The sequence below is a fragment of the Oncorhynchus gorbuscha genome, linkage group LG15, assembly GCF_021184085.1.
Source record: "Oncorhynchus gorbuscha isolate QuinsamMale2020 ecotype Even-year linkage group LG15, OgorEven_v1.0, whole genome shotgun sequence".
NCBI classification, from domain to species: domain Eukaryota; kingdom Metazoa; phylum Chordata; class Actinopteri; order Salmoniformes; family Salmonidae; genus Oncorhynchus; species Oncorhynchus gorbuscha.
This window is the reverse complement of record NC_060187.1, coordinates 20,193,150-20,216,407: the sequence shown is the minus strand read 5'-3', so window position 1 is coordinate 20,216,407 and position 23,258 is coordinate 20,193,150. Positions and strand designations below refer to the sequence as shown.

Sequence of the window (23,258 nt, the reverse complement as noted above, 5' to 3'; positions counted from 1 at the left end):
CACGACTGTCTTGGTGTGTTTTGAATATGGTAGTTTGTTGGTGATGTGGACACCAAGGAACTTGGTGCTCTCAACCTGCTCCACTGCAGCCCCGGCGATGAGAATGGGGGCGTGCTCGGTCCTCTTTTTTTCCTGTAGTCCACAATCATCTCCTTTGTTTTGATCACTTTGAGGGAGAGGTTGTTGTCCTGGCACCACACGGCCAGGTCTCTGACCTTCTCCCTATAGGCTGTCTTGACATTGTCGATGATCAGGCCTACCACTGTTGTGTCATCGGCAAACTTAATGATAATAATGAATGACTTGGAAGGTGTGTTCCAGGACACGTACTAGCGGAGTGGAAATGACCTTTCACGGAGTTAAAGAGTTATTATTTTCTAGAGAACTTATAGAGCCTCGAGTTGATTATCCCTTTTATACCATGGCTATAATTTAACACATTTGCCACTAGAATGTGTTCATTTGCCGGTAGAAATGTGTTCAACAAGTAGCTAGAAGTTTACTATAGCTACAGTAGTTGCCGTGGTAACCAAACAAACAGACTTGCTAGTTTAGCTAACCAAACCATCAGTCCTAGCTTGCTATTATAAAAATCAAATTCAACAATCTCAATAATGTTTTCAATTCGACTCTTGCTTTCAAAAGCAGCTCAAACAAAACCTGTAAGAATGAACTATAGCCATTGAATTCTACCGTGCCGATTTACCGTGCATTATCGGGAAATAATGCACACTCTAGAATGCCCTTCAAGCCAATCAGAAACAGTGTTTATCAATGCCATGGTACAACTCTGTAACCACCCTGTAATAACCCTTTAATAACATGATACACTAGCTGAAGGAACCACTCAATTCCCTGTTTGTTTGCAATTTAGGCTAAAGGAGCTTTTGGTATTGTCCAGTTTAATAGGTCTAGTCTGTGGTTTACTGTGAGGAACATTTTTTCTCACGCTCATCGTGATGATCCATGTTTTTGTATGTAAACAAAGTTACTGTACTTATGACACGGCATTATCAAGGTTTAAACCCTGTCTCCCCATAGCATCTCATTATGTAGCTTTCTGTCTCCACATCTCAAACCCTCTACAAACATCAGCCAGCATTCATACACCCACATTTCACTGTTCTGTTTATTTATCCAGGATTCTGAGAGGAGAAATTGGTGCCTATGCTTAAGTTAGATCTTAAAAATATAATTTCAGACCAACAAACAGACAAACAGAGCCAGCCAAAGGATAACAAACGGGAGAGGAGACAGAGGGGATGGAGAGAGCCAAACCCAGACGCCTGATGGCTCTGGTCTAGTCCTCTCCGGGACCCTCTTACTGTCCTGTTTTGGGATTGGCTGAGAAGTGCTGACTCATTGTGGAAGGCTTGACTGGCCAACAGATTCGATAACAAAAAATGTCTGTCTGCCCAAAAACATAAATGGCACTGCAATGACAACATACTACGAGTCAGATTATTTGGTTGTTTGTTTTACACAATAGTGCTGATTTGAAGTTGTCTATTTGTAATCGATTCCTGCCTTATCAAAATGTAACATTTGATTCAAAATAAAACTAGCCTATGTATGAGCCTTGTTGTCAGTCTTCTGGAACTTATTTGATCCCATTACTTTTTCTTTAATGCACACATCAGAGAGAGTGTAGCCTAACTGATGCTGTCGGTGAAATACTTGGCAGTGTTCTATCTGTCCCCTGCCAGTCTGCCACTGAGGGCCAGTTCAAAGCAATCTGTATGAGTTCTGGTGTGAGTTTTGAGTGAGGAATGGTTTCTTAAATCGCTGGCCTGTCAGATCAGAGATCAGAGCCGGTCATACCAAGGCCAGGATGTTTGGCCAGCTCTGTGCATGCAGACTGAGGGGAATCTTTGATGGAATCTGGTGTTTGTGTAATGTTGGGGGGCTGAGGAGAGTGTTAGTATGGGGTACTGGGGAGGCTTAGTGGTAGCAGTGCTGATGGGGAGGCAGGCAGGGGTGACTGTGTGGTGGGCAGGCATGGTGGTGTGGGGGGCAGACGGAGATTTCTGAAAGGGTTCCTTTGTGCCCCTAGTCCAGACCATCACACAGAACATACACCTAACCCCCTCTCACCTGTCAATCACTCCTACTTGGGGATATGAGAAACAGTACAATACATAGAGCTCGGATCAGAGCGAAGTGAACCACTACACTACATACTATCTGTCTAATTCAGAATAGGCAGGCCAGTTGTGTGTAACATGAGCTAACATCAGGATTTCCTTAACAAGCTCAGTTTGTAAACTCAGCCCATTGCTGTCTCCAGTAGGGATATCACCCCTGACAACCAAGGGGACATCTCTCTGACAACCCTCTCTAACCCCCAGGTTCTTCTCACAGTGACTCAGTCCTTCTGTAGCAGTAGAGAGAGATGAGGAGGGATGAAAGGGACGCATGCTGGAAGTAGTAAGTCAAAGTTTAGGAATAAGATGACTTAAATAAACCACTTAAGGTCTACGTTTGGGAGCAGTAAGTGAAATCACCCCCCCCTGTCAAGCTGCTGCTATCCCCCTCTCGGCCCTCTGCTCTCCCCAGAACCTTTCCTCCTGTCCAGTTCATTAACCTAAACAGCAGGGGAAAATCAGCCAAACCCCTAAAACCCAGGCAAACTCTCAGAGGGGGGACCATATGACAGACAGATGATCAACACTCACACTGCCTGGGAAGTGTGTGTGTGTGCATGCTGTGCGTGCTTAAATGCTGGCTTGTGTGTGGGTTTGTTAGTGCACGCATCCTAGGTTGTGTTAAATATATATATCACAATACACTTATTTGCTCTCCTTAGCATCTTTCTAAAACAGAACAGTGTCCTGGGATCGTGTGTGGGTGTGGGGTATATTATTTGAAGTGTGCAAATGTCCTAGGGCATAGTCCTATATGGTTTTAATCTGTTCTTAAATATAAATATACCGTATAAAATACTTCCTATGAAAAAAGCTATTTCTCATATTCAGACCATACAACGGTTGTGTCACAAATGGCACCCAACTCACTATAGGCTAGTGCACTACCATAGGGATCTGGTCAATAGTAGTCCACTATATTAGGAATATGGTGCCATTTGGGACATTACTTGGGCTACATGCAGTCTTCCCTAACCAAGAGAGCTCCTTTCTCCCTGGGCTTGTTAGCTCTGTTGCTTATCAAGACCTAGTAGGATCTAGTGTGACAGAGCTACCAAATAGAGGGGCAGTCACTCTGTTTACAAGTCCCTTTCCAAGTAAAATAAACCTGCCATTTTAGCCCAATTAGAACAACGGCACTGAGGGAGCGAGAGCGAGACGTAGACTGGGAGGTGTTGCCTAGGGCGGCAGGTAGCCTAGCGGTTAAGAGCATTGGGCCAGTAACTGAATGGTTGCTGGTTCTAATCCCTGAGCCGACTAGTGTAAACAATGTCAATGTAAACAATGTCAATGTATAGCGAGACAATGCTTCTGGATCCGTAATGTGGTCAATGAGTAGGAAGATGTTTGATAATTAATTGATGATACCCTAGCAGCCGGTGTTTGGAGGATATTGGGCACGGGTGTTGATTATCACTTAATTATCAAACATCTTCCTACTCATTGGCCACATTATGGATGTTTTACCAACATATTCAAATATTGATTTACATATTTTCATTAACTTTATTTTGATTAATTTATTCATACTATTTCATCCTTCCACAAGATATATTCCCGACACAAATCTAAGGTTGCTACCCAAGTCTGCTCGTTCATTTTATCGGTTCTGTATCTATAAATGCGACCCAGTCGTTCATTCTAAATGTTCTATTGCCATACTACTGGCTGGCAACGTTCTTATGCCTTGCTTGCTAGCTAGCCAACTACAGCTAACTTACAGTCACGTCAAACAGTGCAGCCAGAATAACAACAAAGTATCTACATTTGCATTTGTTTAAGCTGTTTTCTAGTGACATTGTAGTTGGTAGTTGGCTACATCCATCATTTACATTACATTTAAGTCATTTAGCAGACGCTCTTATCCAGAGCGACTTACAAATTGGTGCATTCACCTTATGACATCCAGTGGAACAGTCACTTTACAATAGTGCATCTAAATCTTAAAGGGGGGGGGGGGTGAGAAGGATTACTTATCCTATCCTAGGTATTCCTTCCTTATCCATAAATGAACTAATGATGCGTGATTTCACCTGGCATAGAAAATGTGCTCTTTCATCAGGACACTGTTGTTCAGAGGAGCTAGCCACCAACACAGCTAACACAACACCAACACAGCTAACACAACACCAACACAGCTAACACAACACCAACACAGTTAACGTGGTCACTTCAAGTGGGAAAGACTGCAAACTAGCATTTAGTTTCCTTTGACGGGTTTTCTATTGACATGTATTTTTATATGTCCATAAAAATGTTGACTGTCTGAGAAACGCTGCCTGTCTGTCTCCTCCCGACTCCGTACACGTTCATTACTATGGGACAGCTGGAGATTGTTTCAGTATTGAAATTCAATGTTGCAAATGTCAGAGAGACAGATGGCAAGGTTTATACAAATCTCCGTTATTGAAAACCAAATGCTAGTCTAAAAGAAATGGGAGATAATGTCTAGATGCTTTTTACATTAGAGATCACGTTTATAAATTGTCTGGCTGGGCTGCTGAGACAGTGGATTGCGCAGTGAGATGGAACCGAGTAAATAGGCATTTCAACGTAAACTTGTGGAATAGACATCGGTTGGAATGCGTTTTAACGAATCAGCTTCCAGGATTAGACCAACCCGTTGTATAAACACAGGATAAACCACGAGAATGTTAAGAAGAAACCGGCAGAGAGAGCAGTCCTTAACTGCCTTTTTATATGACTTTAATTGTTATTAATGTACTGTGTGCAGTGTCTAGCCTACTTGATTTTCAGGTGGTTTATTGTAGGCTTTCCAAAGAGGGTCCTTTAGTGCCCCCTAGAGGAATTTTGTAGAACTAATAAACAAACATATTACATTACATTGCTGTAAAACAATCTGCAGTGCAGTCATGCAAATGCTTTTGCTTAGCTTACCTGTTTTTTTTTTTCTTCACATTTTTTCAGTAACAGTATGACTCGGGGCAATGAACAATAACCTAGTGAAACCTGAATAGGCATTCCTATTCTGGAGTTCATTTTGATACAGCTTAATTTTGTTTCTGCTCCTGTCATATCTAAGAGCTTGGTCAATATAATGGATGTAGTTCTACATAAAATGTTTATTCAAAATGTAACATCTATGCCTCAATTGTCACTGACAGGGTTGTTCCACTAGCTTGTGACGTGTGGCTCGTGCAAGAGCCTCCGTGCTCTGTCTGTGTGTGTGTGTGTTACAGAGTGGAGGGGTCTGGGCACTGTTCCCGTGTCCATGCATGGCCCCCAGAGTAAAGTAAACACAGCGCTCTTTTCTCATCCCAGCCGTCAGCATGCTCTCCCCAGGCCCGAGCCAGAGACCACACAGCCAGACCACACACACACACACTGCCCAGACCCCTCCACTCCGCAGCACAGATCCCTCCACACACTCTCTCACATACACAGAGACCACACAGCGCCAGCTCGGGCCCCTCGCATGCAACCGAGCAGAGCTGTCATTCTTCCTAGCCTATGTGTGTGTGTACACAAGATGGGGATAGAAACACTCCTGTTGAGGAAACACAACAGTTGTAGACATTTTGTGCAGAAGAAGACAGACTAACCCCTATATTCCCCACTGCCCCCTCCACTCAAACTCCCCTTCTAAATATATGGGCTTGATGAACGACAGACGAGGCGCTTGTTTAAGGCCTGTTATTCTCTTATCTTCTCCATGTCAGATCCCCTGCCCATAGATAACCTCTGACAAGCACACTGCAGCGGAGGTTAGATTAGGCTGCATGAGTTAGTCCTACATCCCCTTTGAGTTATCAGACCGCCATCTCTGTAGTGTGTGTGTGAACTCCGATTATAGCCTAGTAGAACTGCTGTTCTATCATTCTGTGTGTAGCTAGCTAGGTGCCACCCTGTAGTGTGCGTGAACTCCGATTATAGCCTAGTAGAACTGCTGTTCTATCATTCTGTGTGTGTAGCTAGCTAGGTGCCACTCTGGAGTGTGTGTGTGTGTAGCTAGCTAGGTGCCACTCTGGAGTGGTTGGATGTGTGCTTTTGTGAATGTGCTGAATAATTTTGAAGGAGTGTTTTTAAAAACATTTTTACATGTTGTATTTTTTGTAAACTTCGTCTTATTAAACTTGTTGAGTTTATCAAAAAATGTACACTGAGATTTGATGCTGCATCAAATTGTTGCTGCTGTGTTCCGTGTGAGCTCCTGCCTTGTTTGTAGAGAACGTGTTTTGGCTTTAGTGTTAGAAAGCAAAGTGGTTACAGAGAGGTAAGGTTGTTCAACCAGACCTGGCACCTATTTATTATCACACCACTTGTTCTACAGGCTTTTTAGACCTCCTCAAGTATATTTTCCTCCATTTTAATTTATAAAATTCTAAACAGTTTCACATTTTATGAAGATTATTTTTGTTTTGCCATCTTTTAGCTGTTTCTCTTCCACACTGGCATGTTATCTCTACGGTGATGATTGGTGTTTGTTCTGTGAGTGACAGTGGGGGGGAAAGGTTGCGGAGGGGGGTTAAAGGCAGGGGGGATTGAGAAGCTCAGTTCTGGTGACTTTTTAAAAGGACATTCTACTCCAAAATGACTGAAAATATACTTATGCTGACACCATCTAATATATAATTTCCAACTCCAGAAATGAGCCCAATAGCACATTGATAAAGTGATTTGTTTAAATTATTTTAACATATTGGGCCATGTATATAGCCTATGCATGGTCCATATAAACAGGTAAGCTATTCGCAATAAACATTATAACCTGTTGCCCAACTGATGCAGCAAAGTGCAAATAAATAGGCTGGATCATTGACCCAATTGGGCTAATCATTAGCCAGATCCCAAATGTGATATTTTAACTAGATATTATCCTATTGATACATTTTATGTCCCCAAAAACTTGCACAGTGATTATAATGTAGGCCTACCTGTTGGTGTGACTTAGGGTGACTTTCCACCCGGGGTAACACGCACCCAGCCTGTACTTCTCACAGAAACCACTTCATGTCACAAGTTTCCCCCCCAACACTTTCTCTGGTTGCCACTACTCTTGATCATTTCTAAGTCACTTCCAAAAAATGATTTTGGTAGAGTTGCGTTCTACCCCAAGTTACCCTACAATTGACCGGTGTTACATTCAGCCCCACTCTCCTCTATGCACTCACTGTGAATTGCAGAGCAGTAACATGCTTAACCATGTTTAGCAGTTACACTGGTGGGCACCGAAGGCAATCAGTTAATAAAACCTTGGAAGAGGTCAGTGTTGGATAGCCATAGCTAACTAGCATCCCTTTCTGTTTGAGCCGGGTGTTTGAGTAGGCTAAACTAACTAGCTGCGTTCGCTAGCTAAGTAAATGAAAGTGAAAAAAAGACACTGAAATATAGCTAGCTGTCTCTCTGCCTCTTTCCCGCGTCTTCAGTTTTGAATAAATGAATTTGTTAATTGTTCAACTACTCACCAGATGTTATGCACTGCAGTGCTAGCTAGCTGTAGCTTATGCTTTCAGTACAATAATAATTATTTGATCTTTTGATTGGGTGGAAAACATGTCAGTTCATGCTGCAAGAGCTTTGATACGTTGGAGGACGTCCTTCCGGAAGTTATCATAATTACTGTGTAAGAAGGTGAGAACCATGAGCCTCCTAGGTTTTGTATTGAAGAATGTACTCCGAGGAAGACGGAAACTATCTGTCCTCCGGCTACACCATGGTGCTAACCCTACAGAGTGCTGTTGAGGGTACTGTAGACCTTCATTGAAAAACATTGTGTTTTAATCAATTATTTTGTGACGTGAATAATGAACAAAAATGTAAATGCATCATGTAAAGTGTTGGTCCAATGTTTCATGAACTGAATTAAAAGATCCATAGGCACTAAGAGTTTATTTCTCTCACATTTTGTGCACATCCTTGTTATGAATATTTCTTCTTTACCAAGATAATCCATCCACCTGACAGGTATGGAATATCAAGAAGCCGATTAAACAGCATGAGCATTACACAGGTGCATCTTGTGCTGGGTACAATAAAAGGCCTCTATAAAATGTGCAGCTTTGTCATGTAACACAATGCCACAGATGGCTCAAGATTTGAGGGAGTGTGCAATTGGCATGCTGACTGCAGGAATGTCCACCAGAGCTGTTGTCAGAGAAATGAATGTTCATTTCTCTACCATAAGCCACTTCCAATGTCGTTTTAGAGGATTTGGCAGTACGTCCAACTGGCCTCAACCGCAGACCATGTGTAAGTAACCACACCAGCCCAGAACCTCCACATCCAGCTTCTTCACCTGCAGAATCATCTGAGACCAGCCATCCAGACAGCTGAGGAATATATCTGTCTGTAATAGAGCCCAGGCTGCGTTCCTGCACAGTCATGTGAAATCCATAGATTTGGACCTATTGAATTTATTTCAGTTGACTGATGTCCTTATATGAACTGTAACTCGGTAAAATCATTTAAATTGTTGTGTTTTATATTTTTGTTCAGTAAAATTGTATCTAAAAATGATTAACTAAATTATTCAAATTCACTGAGGAGGATGGTCCTCCCCTTCGTCCTCTGAGGAGCCTCCACTGCGGTTACATGGCCTACACACACATGCACCCTCTAGATATATTAGGGTAGGGCTAGCTATTCGGTCTCTTACACAAACACACACGTTGTGTAGGTTAGGCTATGTGGAATCGATGAGGGAGAGCAGCTTTATTTATCCTGCTCTCTGAGGTTTACATTCCTCCTTTCCTCCCCCCCTTTCTCTCTCTCTTAGTCCGGTCAGAGCTCCTACCAGCACCCTCATGTCCTCCTGTGTTTGTAGACATCGTAGCCTTCACTGTGAAACTCTTTTAAATATAAGCCTTTTAAGATATTCTAGTCTGCATAGTAAAACATTCTAAAGGTTCATACATGCTTATAAATAATAACACATGAGCCTATAGCTGTGCTGTACACATTACAGCTGTTTTTATGTCTCTTGGTTTCTGCATTAGACTAATATCCGTGTTACGTGTCCTTCTGTCTTTCCCTCTCCCCTGCCGTGTTCACAGGTTGCTGACTGACTTTCTTTGTGTTCCTGCACACACGTGACCACCACCATGTCTCGTGCCCACCAGCCCCCCCTGGTGACGGGCATCTCACCCAACGAGGGCACTTCATGGACCAAGGTCACCATCCGAGGAGAGAACCTGGGTACTGGCCCCGCAGACCTCGTTGGTACGAGTATGATACACACATTCACATGCAAGCACAAACTTACACACACACACACACACACACAGGCACGAATGTACACAAACACACTTGTTATTTTGCATTCGACTTCTGACAGTCAATTCTCTTCCATTAAAAAAAAAAAAAAAAGATTTCCCACCTTTCTGCAATGTAATTCATTGCTGCAGTTGTTTTTGATACGTACCAAACTGAATCATTTTATGTAAGTGTTTTCACTGGCATTGTCGATAATTGTTTGTGTGTGTTGTGTATGAGAGAGAGTGTGGTATTCTCTGGCTTTTCCCGGTCTGTGAGGTAGGGTTCATGCCGTTATGACCCTTCATCAGAGTCAGACTGAGTGACTTTTATTAATTTACCCAGAGCCTGGCAAGCCTACAGTCTACCACAGAACACACTGGACCTTAGTCAGCCGTGGTCAGGCTCTGCTTACATTACACAGTGTTTGTTGCTGTTTATCAAATGAAAGGTTTTCATTACTTTTTCAAGGGGAAAATACTTTATTATGATTCTAGATTAAATTACTTTTAGTTTCTTTCAACTGAGTGAAACCTCTGCCTAATTCACAATCTTTTATACCCGGCCATGTCTGAATAATATGTTATTTTTGGTTTTTGGTATTTGTTAATTGAATTTAGACCTAAAATAATATTTTCTAACCTTTGTGGTAAAGATGTATTTGTCAAAATGTTGAATTTAAAATGTAAAGATTATTATAGCATTGACTGCAATCTTTTATTAATATGGTAGTCAATATGTAGGGATATTGGTTATGATGATTTATTGTTAAAAAGGAGACATTTTGTTACCACAAAAAAAATATACATTTGATACTCTAACTAAATACTGCATATACTGTTTTTATTCAATTTGATCAAAATGTAATTGACCAAAGCTATTCAATTATTTAGAATGATGGGTTAATTGTTTTTACAGAATTACAATAATTGTTTTGTTTTAAATATATACAGTATCAGTCAAAAGTTTGGACACACCTACTCATTCAAGGGTTTTTCTATATTTTACTATTTTCTACATTCAATAATAATAGTGAAGACGTCAAACACCCAAAAAAGTGTTAAACAAATCAAAATATATTTTATATTTGAGATTCTTCAAAGTAGCCACACTTTGCCTTGATGACAGCTTTGTACACTCTTGGCATTCTCTCAACCAGCTTCATGAGGCAGTCACCTGGAATGCATTTCCATTAACAGGTGTGCCTTGCTAAAAGTTAATTTGTGGAATGTCTTTCCTTATTGTGTTTGAGCCAATCATTTGTGTTGTGACAAGGTAGGGGTGGTATACAGAAAATAGCCCTATTTGGTAAAATACCAAGTCCATATTATAGCAAGAACAGCTCCAATAAGCAAAGAGAAATGACAGTCCATTCCTACTTTGACTGACCTTCATGGTCTTAATGTGGAACATTTCAAGAACTTTGAATGTTTCTTCAAGTTCAGTCACAAAAACCATCAAGCGCTATGATGAAACTGACTCTCATGAGGACCGCTAGAGGAAAGGAAGACCCAGAGTTACCTCTGCTGCAGAGGGTAAGTTCAAAACAGTTACCAGCCTCGGAAATTGCAGCTCAAATAAATGCAACAGACACATTTTAACATCAACTGTTCAGAGGAGACTGTGTGAATCAGGCCTTCATGGTCAAATTGCTGCAAATTAACCACTACTAAAGACACCAATGAGAAGAAGAGACTTGCTTGGGCCAAGAAACACGAGCAATGGACATTAGACCGGTGTAAATCTGTCCTTTGGTCTGATGAGTACCAATTTTTATTTTTGGTTACAACCGCCATGAGACGCAGAGTAGGTGAACGGATGATCTCCGCATCTGTGGTTCCCACCGTGAAGCATGGAGATGGTGTGGGGGTACTTTGCTGGTGACACTCAGTGATTTATTTAGAATTCAAGGCAGCATGACCAGCATGGCTACCACAGCATTCTGTAGCGATACGCCATCTCATCTGGTATGCGTTTTAGTGGGACTATAATTTGTTTTTCAACAGCAAAATGACCCAAACATACACTTCCAGGCTGTGTAAGGGCTATTTGATCAAGAATAAGAGTGATGGAGTACTGCATCAGTTGACCTGACCTCTACAATCATCCAACCTCAACCCAATTGAGATGGTTTTGGATGGGTTGGACTGCAGAGTGAAGGAAAAGCAGTGCTCAGAATATGTGGGAACTCCTTCAAGACTGTTGGAAAGGCATTCCAGGTGAAGCTGGTTGAGAGAATGCCAAGTGTGTAAAACTGTCATCAAGGCAAAGAGTGCTACTTTGAAGAATCTCAAATATATTATAACTTTTTGGGTTGCTACATGATTCCATATGTGTTATTTCATAGTTTTGATGTCTTCACTATTATTCTACAATGTAGAAAATAGTAAAAATAAAGAAATACCCTTGAATGAGTAGGCGTGTCCAAACATTTTTGGTATGACTGGTACTGCATATATATTTTTGGGTTTGACATTTTCCACATTTTTGGCAAATTTAAGTTGTGCTAATGTAAAGAAAATAACTTGTACTTCCACAATTCCTTTAGCTGCTATTTCAAAATGCCTTATTTTTGTATTTTATTATTTTATTTAACCTTTATTTAACCAGGTAGGCTAGTTGAAAACAAGTTCTCATTTGCAACTGCGACCTGGCCAAGATAAAGCAAAGCAGTGTGACACAGACAACAACACAGATACACATGGAGTAAACAATAAACAAGTCCATAACACAATAAACAAGTCAATGACACAGTAGAAAAAAGAAAGTCGACATACAGTGTGTGCAAAAGGCATGAAGAGGTAGGCAATAAATAGGCCATAGGAGTGAAGAATTACAATTTAGCAGATTAACACTGGAGTGATAAATGAGCAGATGATGATGTGCAAGTACAGATACTGGTGTGCAAAAGAGCAGAAAAGTAAATAAAATAAAAGCTGTATGGGGATGAGGTAGGTAGATTGGGTGGGCTATTTACAGATGGACTATGTACAGCTGCAGCGACCGGTTAGCTGCTCAGGTAGTTGATGTTTAAAGTTGGTGAGGGAAATGAACGTCTCCAACTTCAGCGATTTTTGCAATACGTTCCAGTCACTGGCAGCAGAGAACTGGAAGGAAAGGCGGCCAAATGAGGTGTTGGCTTTGGGGATTATCAGTGAGATATGCCTGCTGGAACTTGTGCTACGGGTGGGTGTTGTTATCGTGACGAGTGAACTGAGATAAAGCGGAGCTATACCTAGCATAGACTTATAGATGACCTGGAGCCAGTGGGTTGTGGAACATCTGTTGCTTAAAATTAAACTCTGTGGATAGTCTACATTTATTTTGATGTAAATGCCCTGAATTTGTGGCATTGTCAAAAGGCCACCACTCATTTCCCTAGAATTTCAGTATTATATACAAAAGTATGTGGACACCCCTTCAAATTAGTGGATCGTAAGTGCTGTTATTGTGAAGTGAAAATGTCTAGGAGCAACAACGGCTCAGCCGAGAAGTGGTAGGCCACACAAGCTCACAGAAAGGGACCGCCACTGAAGCGCATACAAATCGTCTGTCCTCGGTTGCAACACTCACTGCTGAGTTCCAAACTGCCTCTGGAAGCAACGTCAGCAGAAGAACTGTTTGTCGGGAGATTCATGAAATGGGTTTCCATGGATGAGCAGCTCCAGACAAGCCTAAGTTCACCATGCGCAATGCCATACATTGGACTCTGGAGCAGTGGAAACACGCACTCTGGAGTGATGAATCACGCTTCATCATCTGGCGGTCTGACGGACGAATCTGGGTTTGCTGGATGCCAGGAAAACGCTACCTGCCCCAATGCATAGTGCAAACTGTAAAGTTTTGTGTAGGAGGAATAATGGTCTGGGGCTGTTCTTCATAGTTCGGGCTAGGCTGTTTAGTTCCAGTGAAGGGAAATCTTACCGTGATTCTGTGCTTCCAAAGTTGTAGCAACAGTTTGGGGAAGGTCTGTTTCAGCATGTTGCTCCTGTGCACAAAGTGAGGTCCATACAGAAATGGTTTGTCAAAATCGGTGAGGAAGAACTTGACTGGCCTGCACAGAGCCCTGACCTCAACCCCATCGAACACCTTTTGGATGAATTGGAACCCCGACTGCGAGCCAGGCCTAATCGCCCAACATCAGTGCCGACCTCGCTAATACTATTGTGGCTGAATGAAATCAAGTCCCTGCAGCAATGTTCCAACATCTAGTGGAAAACCTCAGAAGAGTGGAGGCTGTTATAGCAGCAAATTTGGGGGGGACCAACTCCATATTAATGCCCATGATTTTGGAATGAGATGTTTGATGTGTATTGCATGTCTGACCACTAATATCCCTGTAGCCTGAAATTAGCCTATTAGATGTTGGATAGCAACAGGTGTGTATTAGTTAGTTAGTGAATCTACTGTATATTCAAACAAAACAACCAGTACAGAACAAAGGCAGGAAATGTCCTTTATTACCGTTTTATTATTTACAGTTTGTTTCAGTGGTTATTTGTTGATCGTCTCTCACAGGCATTTATGATGTTTAAGTGCAGTCATCTGTAGCTCTCTGTTCAGTTCCCTTTGGTCAGATAAATCAAATGGGGGATTTCACTTTCTCTCTTTTAGTCTCTCTCTTTCTTCTCTCTCGATCACTTTCTTTCTCCCTAAACTTCTCTTTACTCCATGAGAAGGGTCAGATAGAAAGATAAATAAAAGAAAGTGTAGAAGTAGAGTAAATAGATCTGTAATGAGCCACTTAACAGTGAAGTGACAGCACTCTCAGTGTGGAGAGAATGATGAAGCTGTGGCAGACTTGCCAGGGCTACACAGGACTGACTGGACCCTGGGCTGAACTTTGACCCCCTAATGACAGGTTTATTAAACTGCTGTTTGTGTCATTGTGTCAGGCCTCTTCTCTCAATGTGTCTCTGTGTTATTACTTGTCCTGTTTCTGTAAGCGTGCCTATATATTTCTCTCTCTCCCAGGTCTCTCCATCTGTGGTCACAACTGCCTGCTGACGGCTGAGTGGATGTCAGCCAGTAAGATAGTGTGTCATGTGGGCCCAGCCAAAGACGATAAGGGAGAGATCATCGTCAGCACCAAGTCAGGAGGACACGGCACCTCCACCGTCTCCTTCAAACTGCTCAAGGCTGAGAAGATCGGTAAGATGGCTGCTCTCTGTAACCACTCCAGTTCTAATACAAGTCTCTCTGTCAATCATCAGAGGAACTCTAGAATGACTACTCAGTGGCACAAGTACAGACAATCTTCCTCGGTATTACCAAGCAGAGGCAAGAGGAAACTACAGTATGGATACTCATACTGTTTTGTCCTGTGTTGCTGTACAAACTGTATAGTAGCTCTGTCAGGTACTATTATTGTGTGTGTGTTATCTCGGCTGTCCCTCAGTGATGATGTGTGTCTGTGCTCTAGGTATCCTGGACCAGTCTGCTGTGTGGGTGGATGAGATGAACTATTACGACATGAGAACCGACCGCAACAAGGGCATCTCTCCCCTCTCCCTACGTCCCAGCAATCCATTGGGCATCGACGTAGACAAGTAGGGACATACGCACGCACGCACGCACGCACACTACACACACACACATGCATGCTACACACACACAAGACACGCATGCATGCACACACTACACACACACCACACACCACACACACATACATAAACACACAGGTTCTAGTCTTTGAGTCATGGTTTAGGTCTGTAAACAGAAACAAAGGATCCCCATGTGGAGGTGTTTGAAATGGTATGCCAACACAGCAATGGCTCAACTGGATTTAACCGCTGAACAACGCACTGGAGACAAAATCATTGTGTTTAAAGGAGAGAGAAGAAAAGACGAAAGGAAATAGTTGAAAAGAAAGAGTGCAGCCCACCACACATGGTCATAGGAGGCGTGTGGTGTGGTCTCAGCCTCCCACGCGCCTGGCAGAGAAAGCACAGCCTGTAATGTATAGTTGAGTTTGTATAGTTCTGGTATGTCTGTGCTCTAGGCCCTCTGGTGTTTGTTTGGTTTAGAGGGGGCAGGGGCCAAGTGACCACTCGTGGCCAGGGAGGTTAGCCCCTGACTGAGCCGCAAACCCTCCATGTCCAGGGTCACTTTCCTGGGCCTACTGGTAGGCTGCAACCCATAGAACGAGTCAGTTATCCCGAACTGAGAAACCACGGTTTCTTCTCTTCATGTTATTAGCCACATTAAAGACATTCTCTGGTACTTTGGCGACTAGTAAAGTTTTTTTTTTTTTTTTTTTACCTCACCTTTTTTTACCTTTACCTTTTTTTTACCAATTTGGGCTGGATGTGTCTGTGTAGTTCACACATGCATAATCTATGAGCAAAGTTGCTCTCTTACCTTAATTAGCTATGAAATCCCTAGTTTTAAAGCAACTGCTTTCTGGAAGCTGTGCGACGCCATTTCCCCCCCCACTTGAGTTTCAGCCAATGAGGTTCAGCCCTTCGCCATTTTAGTGACTGTTACCAAGACGTACACACAGTAGAGAGCTATCAATGACATAACGTAGTAAGCAATTTTTGTGGATCGCTTTTGGCTCATGGATGCTACTTTCAGAGCTGCTGGCTAAAAAGTATGCAAAAAGATGGGAGAATATCTAGTAAAGACACTGGTCCATTAAAATGGACACACACACACACACACACTGCACAGTACACACACACACACACACATCACATGAATGAATGTAGCCAATGCTGTTTATTGAAGAGACAGTGGCTAGCTGTCCAACCAGACACAGCTGACCAGGAGAAGTGGAGTGGACGGAGTCGGACAACCTTTTAGTGAATCGTTTAGTCATTCAATACGTTTCAACCCATGATTATAATTACGAGGTCTTGAACCAGTTTGAACAAGTTTGTCTGGTGGTGATGTCACTGGCTGGTTATTATTGCCGAGAGGTCAGACAGGAAGTCATCTTGTCGGTCTGCAAAACACTTCCTGGGGATGTCATCATCAACCTGTTCCTTTTTATTTTAGTCCACACGCTACAGAGTAACAAACCTCGTCCGAGCCGCAATGCTCCAGTAATAATGTCCTAACTGTAACTGCTTGTTTTGAGTTCGCCTACTGAACTGCATGAATAGTAAGAGCAAAGTTTCTCTCAGCGTATACGTATGTGCTTCCTGTCTGTAGAGCAAAGCAGCAGATCCGTAACATGTGAGAGCAGGCTTTGATAACGTGCCAGGTATGGAGATGAGGGAATAACTTAACGGACTGAGAAAGTTGTTTCTCTCTCTTTTGCTTCCTGACTCTCTCTCTGTCTCTTTTGAGATACCTGTGTAAATTGAATATGCCACTTTGCAGAAGCTTTGTAAAGTGACCTACAGTGCATCCGTTTTTAGTATGTTCACTTGATCTTTGCGCAAATTCAATCTATAAACTTTGTTGTTCACACCACACTCTTACCAACTGAGCAACAAAGTTACAAGGTCGTTAGAAGAGCATGGGTACTTTGAATGGAAAGTGTGGTGAGAGTTCTATGGTGATCAAACCCCCCCTCTCTCCCACTTCTTTCCCATGACAACCCATCGTTACATCTTTTCTGAGATAATTCTGCTCTATGATGTTTGTGTGTGTGCATGCATGCGTGTGTGTGTAATCACTCCCTGAGGGCTCAGTGTGCTCCAGTACATTACAGTGGAGGCTAGATGGGGGGAGGAGGGTTAGGGTTTAGTTAGTGTAGCCCACGGGTCATTACCACAGATCAAACCTTCCTAATGAGCTCTGGGTCCTCAAGGGGCACCCAGGCGTCACACACTGCTCTTCCCACGCCCGGGCCTCCCTCCTTGGGCACAGCCTGGCCTCACACTGACCCCTGCTGGATGACTTTATACAAACACCCCAACTCACCTTTCACCTCATTACATTATAATAAGGACATTCTTGTTATTTTGTACAATGTCATGGATATGTTATTTCTTATTTGTGAAACTATGTACAGTTGTAAGCATTACCTATTATTTATTGTTTGTGTAGATTGTGTTCAATTTTCAACTTCATTGTCAAAGAGAGAAATGGGCTAAGCAGCATAATCTATAATACTATGTTTGCTTTTAACCAAATGTGCCTGAATACATTATCCATATGGGTGATCAAGAGAAATCCAATCCACAATCACTCTACCAACTGACCCAAACAGTACCACAGCATGACCGTACAGTACCACAGCATGACCGTACAGTACCACGGCATGACCGTACAGTACCACGGCATGACCGTACAGTACCACGGCATGACCGTACAGTACCACGGCATGACCGTACAGGACCACGGCATGACCGTACAGTACCACGGCATGACCAGTACCACGGCATGGACCACAGCATGACCAGTACCACAGGACCACGGCATGACCGTACAGGACCACGGCATGACCGTACAGGACCACAGCATGACCGTACAGGACCACGGCATGACCGTACAGGACCACAGCATGACCGTACAGGACCACAGCATGACCGTACAGGACCACAGCATGACCGTACAGGACCACAGCATGACCGTACAGGACCACAGCATGACCGTACAGGACCACAGCATGACCGTACATTTCACAGGGTTTCTTAGTAATCCGTTTTCTCCCCCAGGGGTAAGGTCCCTCTGAAAGATCTGGAGGCCATGTTCCCAGGGGTGAGTGGGGATTTCACCAGCGAGAACTTCTCAGCCACCTGGTACCTAATCGAGAACCACTCTGTCACCAGGTAGGTCAGGCCGACCTACCTATCTATTTTCTACGACCTCTGGGTCAGACACACAGCCAATCACAAGTATATTTCTCCTGTACTAGCCAGCGCACCATCCCAACTAATATGTTGATGAACGTCAGCCCTCTAGCCAAGCGATCAGTCAGAAACACTGTTGGAAGTAATGCAGTGACTTGGCACAAAACTTTTGAATGTTGTCTTTATCATCAATTCACAATTGATTTAAATGCATTTAACAAAAGCCTCAATACAGTTTACAAAAAAACTTTTATATTTTTTATTTTTTTACGTGGTTCTCAGTCCATCCAATCAATCCACTGACCCAGAAACAGAGCTAGTCTGTAAATAAATACAATCTAGCTCCAATCCCTGTTGACCCCTGACTTGGCACAAGAAAACTTTTGACATGTGGAGGAATTGTCCTTTCTCTTGTTGACTTCTGACCCCTGGTCTCTGTCATACTAGGACAGTGTTTGGCAGCATGTCTGTCAGGTTATTATTAGTCTCTCCTGGTTTCCTCCCTGTCATCCATCATGGTTCCCCTCCATCTAACCCCCCAGTCTAGCGGATGGATCCTGTCTGCTCCTGGCCAGCAACTGCAGGGCTGCAGACTCCACTGGGTTGGGCTGTTTTGGGTTGACAGGGCCTGTGTTTCTTCCTCCAGAGGAAACTTACATTCACTCCCAAAGTACACACACGCATGCTTGTGCGGACTCTCACTTGTGTGCGTTACACATAGAAAATCGTACGCACACACACACACTCCTCTGACTGATGGGATGGTGTCACACTTGGAAGTAAACAGAGTTTTTAACTTTCACATCCCACTTTTCTTTCTCATCTCGCTCTCTCTTTCCCTCCCTCCCCCTCTCAGTTTTGACCAGTTGCGTATGGCAGCCAGTAACCTGAAGAAGCAGGCCACTAGGAAGAACGAGGGCAGTCTGGCCTACGTGAAGGGAGGCCTCAGCACTTTCTTTGAGGCACAGGACGCCCTCGCAGGTAAAGATACAGTACACGTTACACACAGACTATACACAGAGTATGTGTTTTTTACACTGTACATCAATACTACACAGAGAGTGTGTGGTATATACATTGTATGTGTGTTATTACACGGGTAGATGATAACCGTATAAAGACAATGAATGTAAACATGTTTCAGGGTTGACGGTACTTGGCTCTCATGATGCAAGTAAGTGTTTGTGAGGCTCTGGTCTATTGCAGTGTGTGTTTGACTAATATCCTTTACAGACATAGAACACTTCTACAGTAATGCGTCAATAGCGACAGTAGATCACCTTTCAGACAATTTTTAAAAGTGCCGCATCAGGAGCATCTGTACCTTTTCTGACAGTAGAATTCTGCTCCGGCATATAATGACCGGTATTGTTTCCTTGACAACAATAAACCTTACTGATTGATGTGCTGCTGTGTTTTCTTAAATGCCGTTTTATTTTATGATATGATAGTTTTCTTTCTACTAAATTTCTTGGTAAGTCACAGTATTTAATGAACTTTTTTTAGAAGAGAGTGGGCTGCTGGCAGGCAAGGCGCAGGCAGGCAGGGCGCAGGCAGGCAAGGCGCAGGCAGGCAGGGCGCAGGCAGGCAGGGGCAGGCAGGGCAGGCAGGCAGGGCGCAGGCAGGCAGGGCGCAGGCAGGCAGGGCGCAGGCAGGGCAGGGGCGCAGGCAGGCAAGGCGCAGGCAGGCAGAGCGCAGGCAGGCAAGGCTCCAGGCAGGCAAGGCTCCAGGCAGGCAAGGCTCCAGGCAGGCAGGCGCAGGCAGGCAGGCGCAGGCAGGCAGGGCGCAGGCAGGCAAGGCTCCAGGCAGGCAAGGCTCCGGCAGGCAAGGCGGGCACCGGCAGGCAGGGCTCCGGCAGGCAGAGCGCAGGCAGGCAAGGCTCCAGGCAGGCAAGGGCCCAGGCAGGCAAGGCTCCAGGCAGGCAAGGCTCCAGGCAGGCAGGGCGCAGGCAGGCAGGGCGCAGGCAGGCAGGGCGCAGGCAGGCAGGGCGCAGGCAGTCAAGGCGCAGGCAGGGCGCAGGCAGGCAGGGCGCAGGCAGGGGCGCAGGCAGGCAAGGCGCAGGCAGCTCGAGATTATTTGATTGGCAGTTCTTGTCCCATAGTGATGGACGTCAATCCTGCTTCAGAGGAGGTATTCCGTTATAGACAAGTAAAATGCCTGTTCAATGGTGCTTCAAAACGATCTCCAGAGATGGTTTTGTGTCGTCTTTTGAAATAGTGTACCCTTAGCTGTCTGAGGCACTTTCAAGTTAGAATAAGACCGGTATGGTTTGGGATATCATTCCATCTGTCTGAGTAAAGAGTATTTGGGATATCATTAGTGTGGTGTTTTACAGTGGGAGGATATAAGACAGGTATGGTTTGGGATATCATTAGTGTGGTGTTTTACAGTGGGAGTTAGTATAAGACCGGTATGGTTTGGGATATCATTAGTGTGGTGTTTTACAGTGGGAGTTAGTATAAGACAGGTATGGTTTGGGATATCATTAGTGTGGTGTTTTACAGTGGGAGTTAGTATAAGACCGGTATGGTTTGGGATATCATTAGTGTGGTGTTTTACAGTGGTTTATGGTTTGGGATATCATTAGTGTGGTGTTTTACAGTGGGAGTTAGTATAAGACAGGTATGGTTTGGGATATCATTAGTGTGGTGTTTTACAGTGGGTATGGTTTGGGATATCATTAGTGTGGTGTTTTACAGTGGGAGTTAGTATAAGACAGGTATGGTTTGGGATATCATTAGTGTGGTGTTTTACAGTGGGAGTTAGTATAAGACCGGTATGGTTTGGGATATCATTAGTGTGGTGTTTTACAGTGGGAGTTAGTATAAGACAGGTATGGTTTGGGATATCATTAGTGTGGTGTTTTACAGTGGGAGTTAGTATAAGACAGGTATGGTTTGGGATATCATTAGTGTGGTGTTTTTAGTGTAAGACAGGTGTTTTATCATTAGTGTGGTGTTTTAGTATAAGACTGGTATGGTTTGGGATATCATTAGTGTGGTGTTTTACAGTGGGAGTTAGTATAAGACAGGTATGGTTTGGGATATCATTAGTGTGGTGTATTACAGTGGGAGTTAGTATAAGACCGGTATGGTTTGGGATATCATTATGGTTTGGGATATCATGGTTTGGGATATCATTGGTGTTTTACAGTGGGAGTTAGTATAGGACCGGTATGGTTTGGGATATCATTAGTGTGGTGTATTACAGTGGGAGTTAGAATAAGACTGGTATGGTTTGGGATATCATTAGTGTGGTGTATTACAGTGGGAGTTAGAATAAGACTGGTATGGTTTGGGATATCATTAGTGTGGTGTATTACAGTGGGAGTTAGAATAAGACTGGTATGGTTTGGGATATCATTAGTGTGGTGTTTTACAGTGGGAGTTAGTATAAGACAGGTATGGTTTGGGATATCATTAGTGTGGTGTTTTACAGTGGGAGTTAGTATAAGACCGGTATGGTTTGGGATATCATTAGTGTGGTGTTTTACAGTGGGAGTTAGAATAAGACAGGTATGGTTTGGGATATCATTAGTGTGGTGTTTTACAGTGTGAGTTAGTATAAGACCGGTATGGTTTGGGATATCATTAGTGTGGTGTTTTACAGTGGGAGTTAGAATAAGACAGGTATGGTTTGGGATATCATTAGTGTGGTGTTTTACAGTGGGAGTTAGTATAAGACCGGTATGGTTTGGGATATCATTAGTGTGGTGTTTTACAGTGGGAGTTAGAATAAGACCGGTATGGTTTGGGATATCATTAGTGTGGTGTTTTACAGTGGGAGTTAGAATAAGACCGGTATGGTTTGGGATATCATTAGTGTGGTGTTTTACAGTGTGAGTTAGTATAGGACCGGTATGGTTTGGGATATCATTAGTGTGGTGTATTACAGTGGGAGTTAGAATAAGACTGGTATGGTTTGGGATATCATTAGTGTGGTGTATTACAGTGGGAGTTAGAATAAGACTGGTATGGTTTGGGATATCATTAGTGTGGTGTTTTACAGTGTGAGTTAGTATAGGACCGGTATGGTTTGGGATATCATTAGTGTGGTGTTTTACAGTGGGAGTTAGAATAAGACATGTATGGTTTGGGATATCATTAGTGTGGTGTTTTACAGTGGGAGTTAGTATAAGACAGGTATGGTTTGGGATATCATTAGTGTGGTGTTTTACAGTGGGAGTTAGTATAAGACCGGTTTGGTTTGGGATATCATTAGTGTGGTGTTTTACAGTGGGAGTTAGTATAAGACCGGTATGGTTTGGGATATCATTAGTGTGGTGTTTTACAGTGGGAGTTAGTATAAGACCGGTATGGTTTGGGATATCATTAGTGTGGTGTTTTACAGTGGGAGTTAGAATAAGACATGTATGGTTTGGGATATCATTAGTGTGGTGTTTTAGAGTGGGAGTTAGAATAAGACATGTATGGTTTGGGATATCATTAGTGTGGTGTTTTACAGTGGGAGTTAGAATAAGACAGGTATGGTTTGGGATATCATTAGTGTGGTGTTTTACAGTGGGAGTTGGAATAAGACCGGTATGGTTTGGGATATCATTAGTGTGGTGTTTTACAGTGGGAGTTGGAATAAGACAGGTATGGTTTGGGATATCATTAGTGTGGTGTTTTACAGTGGGAGTTAGAATAAGACAGGTATGGTTTGGGATATCATTAGTGTGGTGTTTTACAGTGGGAGTTGGTATAAGACCGGTATGGTTTTGGATATCATTAGTGTGGTGTTTTACAGTGGGAGTTAGAATAAGACATGTATGGTTTGGGATATCATTAGTGTGGTTTATTACAGTGGGAGTTAGTATAAGACAGGTATGGTTTGGGATATCATTAGTGTGGTGTATTACAGTGAGCATGTAATCTAAGGACTTCCTGACCATTCCTCAGAACTCTGATGGAAGTGTGGAAGCTGGCCTCCAGGTTTGTGTGTATGTGGGTGTGTATTGCCTGGTGTGTTTTCTGAAAAGTGTGTATGATTCTGCGTGTGTTTGTGTGCCTGTGACCTCTGCAGCTCTTGGGTTTTCCTGTTGTGTGTGTAAATCAAATCACATTTTATTTGTCACATGTGCCGAACACAGCAGGGAAATGCTTACTTATACAAGCCCTTAACCAACAATGTAGTTTTAAGAAAAATAAGTGTTTAA

The 23,258-nt window shown here is 43.1% G+C and overlaps 1 protein-coding gene across 6 annotated transcripts in view; it reads left to right on the top strand.

Annotated features, from left to right (window-relative positions):
- LOC123996714 (exocyst complex component 2-like) overlaps positions 1–23,258 on the top strand; it is a 101,695-nt gene that overhangs the window by 7,694 nt on the left and 70,743 nt on the right. For 3 of the 6 annotated variants that reach the window (XR_006832027.1, XM_046300342.1, XM_046300346.1), the window contains exons 2-7: positions 2,349–2,427; positions 9,158–9,323; positions 14,331–14,507; positions 14,779–14,905; positions 17,966–18,079; positions 18,957–19,081. Coding sequence is in view for 5 of the 6 variants with exons in the window: in XM_046300342.1 (XP_046156298.1) it covers positions 9,206–9,323; positions 14,331–14,507; positions 14,779–14,905; positions 17,966–18,079; positions 18,957–19,081 (661 nt within the window). In the remaining variant the exon portion in view is untranslated. The remainder of the gene's footprint in view (positions 1–2,348; positions 2,428–9,157; positions 9,324–14,330; positions 14,508–14,778; positions 14,906–17,965; positions 18,080–18,956; positions 19,082–23,258) is intronic. The other 3 variants (XM_046300343.1, XM_046300345.1, XM_046300344.1) reach the window with 1 other exon arrangement.